Source organism: Pundamilia nyererei, unplaced genomic scaffold (genome assembly GCF_000239375.1).
Source record: "Pundamilia nyererei isolate P.nyererei 1_Seehausen unplaced genomic scaffold, PunNye1.0 scaffold00488, whole genome shotgun sequence".
Lineage (NCBI taxonomy): Eukaryota > Metazoa > Chordata > Actinopteri > Cichliformes > Cichlidae > Pundamilia > Pundamilia nyererei.
Genome location: NW_005187889.1, coordinates 141899 through 146170, shown reverse-complemented (window position 1 = coordinate 146170; position 4272 = coordinate 141899). Strand labels below are relative to the sequence as shown.

At 38.7% G+C, this 4272-nt stretch overlaps 1 protein-coding gene across 1 annotated transcript in view; it reads right to left on the bottom strand.

Annotated features, from left to right (window-relative positions):
• Positions 1–4272, bottom strand: part of LOC102193752 (GTPase IMAP family member 4-like) — a 37680-nt gene that overhangs the window by 1285 nt on the left and 32123 nt on the right. Inside the window, exon 2 of the mRNA XM_013916155.1 lies at positions 2463–3189. Coding sequence (XP_013771609.1) covers positions 2463–3189 — 727 coding nt within the window. The remainder of the gene's footprint in view (positions 1–2462; positions 3190–4272) is intronic.

Sequence of the window (4272 nt, the reverse complement as noted above, 5' to 3'; positions counted from 1 at the left end):
CAAAACAAAAGCAAACAACAAGAACACAAAGCTGGAAAACCCACCCGACTGAGCAAAATCAACTCAAAATCCTCCCACACAACAGAACCTCCTCTATTCCTCGCTGGCTCCAAATCTCTCAGTGGAATGATCAGTGGTTCGCTGTCACCATCAAAACGCTCCACAAATCCCACGAATGATTCACTTCCTTATGAACCATTGAATCAGACACCGAAGCAGTTAGGCTCTAAATGAAGCTTCGGACGTCACCGATCACGTGACTCTGGCCAAACGAATCAAGCTTCGACACAGAGCTTCTGAAGCAGTGTGTCGATTTATTTGACACACGCACCGGAGCGTCAGCTTGATTATTGGCTTCACTAGTTTTTGACAAACAGTTTCTTGTTTTTAAGAATTCATCAGAAGCTGTGGATGGATGCACTTGAATATTTCGTTGAATTTTTTTATACAACGTTCCCACATCATCATAATAAATGTTGTTCCAGGTTCAACATTGCAAGTGACCAATCACATTGTTGTGAGTCCTCCTTTTGTCCCTTTGAAAAATACCACCTTAAAAAAAACTACTTCACTTGCAAGAAGAGAAACGCTTCTGTCCGCCGATCCAGGAACTTGAATTCTTTGCATTTCAGGATACTTTTCTTTAATAAACGGTAAACATTTTACATATTGTCCTTGCAGAGGCGGTTTCTCTTCTCGCAAGTGAAGTAGATTTTTTTAAGGCGTTTGTTTTTGTTCGAGGTCGCGGATGACGTCAGGAGAAGGTGATTGGTCACTTGCAATGTTGAACCTGGAACAACATTTATTATGTTGATGAGGGAACAACACCAACACGAGGATATCAGATCGTCCGCAAAACCCTCTGGTATGCACTTAGTTGATCAGAGGTTCATCCTACAGCAAGATAATGACCAAAAAACATAAGTCCAAGCTATGCCAGAACTACCTCAGGAAAAAAGTACAAGATGGTGAACACGGCTTGGCCTCCACAGTCTCCAGACGTAAACCCCATCGAGCAGGGTTGGGATGAACTGGACAGAAGAGTAAAAGCAAAGCAACCTACAAGTGCTACATTTACAGGAATTGCTGTAACACCTCCAATTGCTTATTTGTACTGTGCTTTCATTTCAGAGTGCAATGAGATATTAAACTGCACAATTTTCAATAAGAAAAATTGGGGTGTTCTAAATCCTTTGACCTGTAGTGTATATAAACCAAATGAACCAATGAAGAAGTATACAGTTATTGAGACCCCTGAGAATGTGTTACACCATAAAAACATAGCCATCAATACGTCTTTGAGAAATTAAGAAACATTAAGAACTTACATTGTGTTTTTATCTGCTCGAGCAGAGCTGAGCCGATCATTAAATCCCATACACAATTTCGCCATCCTGAATTTCTGTATTTTTATGTTTACATGAACTTATAAATTAATCTGTACTGGAGGTGTGATTGATTCCCAAAATGTTTGAGCCAAATTTCATGAAAATCTATCCAGTGTTTGTTGACTTTCAGTGTGAGCAGAAGTGTTGGACACAGGTAAGTCTGGCCTTGCTTTTACAATAGACTAAATAATATGACAATCATCATTGCTTTTGTTTATAAGTTCTTGTATCAGTTCATTTATTTCTTTGTCATGTTTTTCCTCGAGGTCCTCCTTTTCCTCTGGATCTTCCACATGCTTCATTTCCTGTTCATGCTTTTTCAGTAGCTTGCGGACTTTTTTTGTGTTTGCCCTCTTTTTGGTGAAACATCTCATTAGGTTATATATCTCTTCTTTGTGTTTTTTCATTTGTTCTTCTTTCTCAGCTTTTAGTGCTTTTAAGATGTCATATTGCTCATCTTCGGCTGTCCAGTCCTTACCCTCTAACTCTTTCATGCATTTCTCCCTGAATTCGTTGTATTCCTCTGCTTGTTTTCTGGCTTTTTCTTCAAATGTTTCCTTCATTTCCATCAGTTTTTTCTCATAGTTCTCCTCCAGTTCCCTTTTCTCTTTTTCCCCCTTTTCTGTTAACATCAAATCCTTTTCTTTTACTTCTTTCTCAAGAACTTCTTTTTCCTGCTCATATTCTTTCAATTTGTTCATCATTTTCTGCTCCTCCTGTTGCCTCACTTCATTTTCCTGCTCTCTTTTCTGCCACCACTCTTTTTGTTCATTCTCCCATGCCTGCTGTTTCTCTTTCATTTCTGCTTTGCTCTGCTCCAGTTGTCTGTCAATGATTTGTTTTGATTCCAGTTCTTCTTTCATTTTTACTTCTAAATCTAAAAACCTTTGTTCCCAATCCCTACGCTGTGATTCTTCCTCTTCTTTCTTCTCTCTTTCTTCTTCATCTCTTGATTCTTGTTCTCTCTTTCTTATGGTAAGCTGTTTCTTCACTTTTTTAAGCTCTTTGTCTCTTTGTTTTCTTTCTTGTTCAATTTCTGTTTTCTGTTCTTCCATTTTTTTCTTCATTTCTTGCATTTCCTCCTCATGTTGTCTTTTAAGGTCTTCCATCTCTCTGTTTATTTCTTCCTCCTTCTCTTTCAGAATCGTCTCTGTTTTTTTCTGGATCGCAGCTTCAGCTTCTTGCAGCATCTTATTGGTGAAGCAACTTCCACCATTTCTTTTGACCATGTCATTGATCTTTGTTATCAGCTCAGTGACTTGTTTCCGGTTTTGTTTATTATAGTTATCAAACACATGGAATCTTTTGCCACAATCATCAATCAGCTTCTTAAAGGAATCATCAGATTTTGCAATGTAATCATGAATGGACTGCCCCTCATGTTCCAGTGAATCTCCTCTTGTGAAAAGAATGATGGTGAATTTTTCTGAATTCTTCCCAAAGCCTTCCTTGATAAGTTTTAATGCTTCCTTCTGTTCTGGTGTGATTCTCTCAGTCTTTAACACCAGCAGGAAGACGTGTGGTCCTGGAGCCAGAAGGCTGACACATTTCAGCATCTCCTCATTGATCTCTTCATGTGACAAACTGTTATCAAACAGTCCAGGAGTGTCGACCACAACAACAGGACGACCGTCCACTTCACCGTTTTCTTTCTGACAATGTTTGGTGACAGATTTGGGGTTATTCTCAGCTTTGAACTTTTTTTGTCCTAGAATGGTGTTTCCAGAAGAGCTCTTTCCACTGCCAGTCTTACCTAGCAAGACAATTCTGAGAGGCTCTGAGCTCTGCTTCTCTTCATTACCTGTGAAATAACAACACATTAGTTAAATTGCAGGACAGTCCAATAGATAATGTGCTGCTGAAAGCACAATATATTTTAGATGTCATTACTTTTTGTCTTTGTGTCTAAAGTTGAATCTAATAATCAGTGCAAGGGCTTAATTGGAGCTCCCTTGCTGCTTTTATCTCATTTTTTATTCAATTCCAGCAGCAGCACCAGAAAAATAAAGAAGGAACACAGGAAAATACAAAGAAGGAGGAATCCACAAGCAGTTTACACAATCCGCATTTAAGGTTGCTCTTAATGTAATTATTAAAAGAACAAACAACAACAAATCAAACATTAAACAAGATTATTGAGTAACGGCTAGAAAGATGTAGGAGGATCTCAGGGGACACGAAGAATGTAAAAGAAAACAAAAGCTGTTATTTTACGACCTAAATCTGCTACAGATAAACGTTGTGTCTGTCCATGTCAAAGAAAATCTTATGATCTTATAATTGAATTCTGTTACATTTAGTCCCTATTTTTCAATTACACTTTCAAATTCATCTAATTCAAAATCTTGCTTTCACTGTTTTTGCATTTTTGTCTCCCAGTCAGTTAGCACCTAGTACACTATCTTTATATTCATTTCAAGCTTTTACTGAATTTTTCAGGCCATGCATCTTTCCACCTTTTAATCTCCACATCAAACAGGTTGCCACATCCAAAGACTTTATTTTCATGGTCCAGCACGCTGTTTGCTGTTTTGGGTTCTCCTTTCTGTCTAAGCTGAGCTAAGCAGGTTAAAATCTGCAGGAGGCGGCCACGTCTGTTCCTGATTGTCTTCATCTTCTGCCAGTACTTAACAACCAACTCCAATGATCACTCTATGCCAATCTGGCTCTCTAGACTGGTAATCTGGCGTCTCCTTGTTTTCCCCCAGGACTCTCTGTCTGACTAAAGAGCAGCTTCATTTCCAGTGCTACCTATTAATCCCACTTGAGTTATTAAGTTAGAGATGGGCAGATGGAGCCTTGTGAAGGTTTTGAGGCTATTTCCTGATTGTTGCTCTGAAAAAGTTCAGAGCCTTAAAGTCAGACCTTACCAGTGGAATCGAAT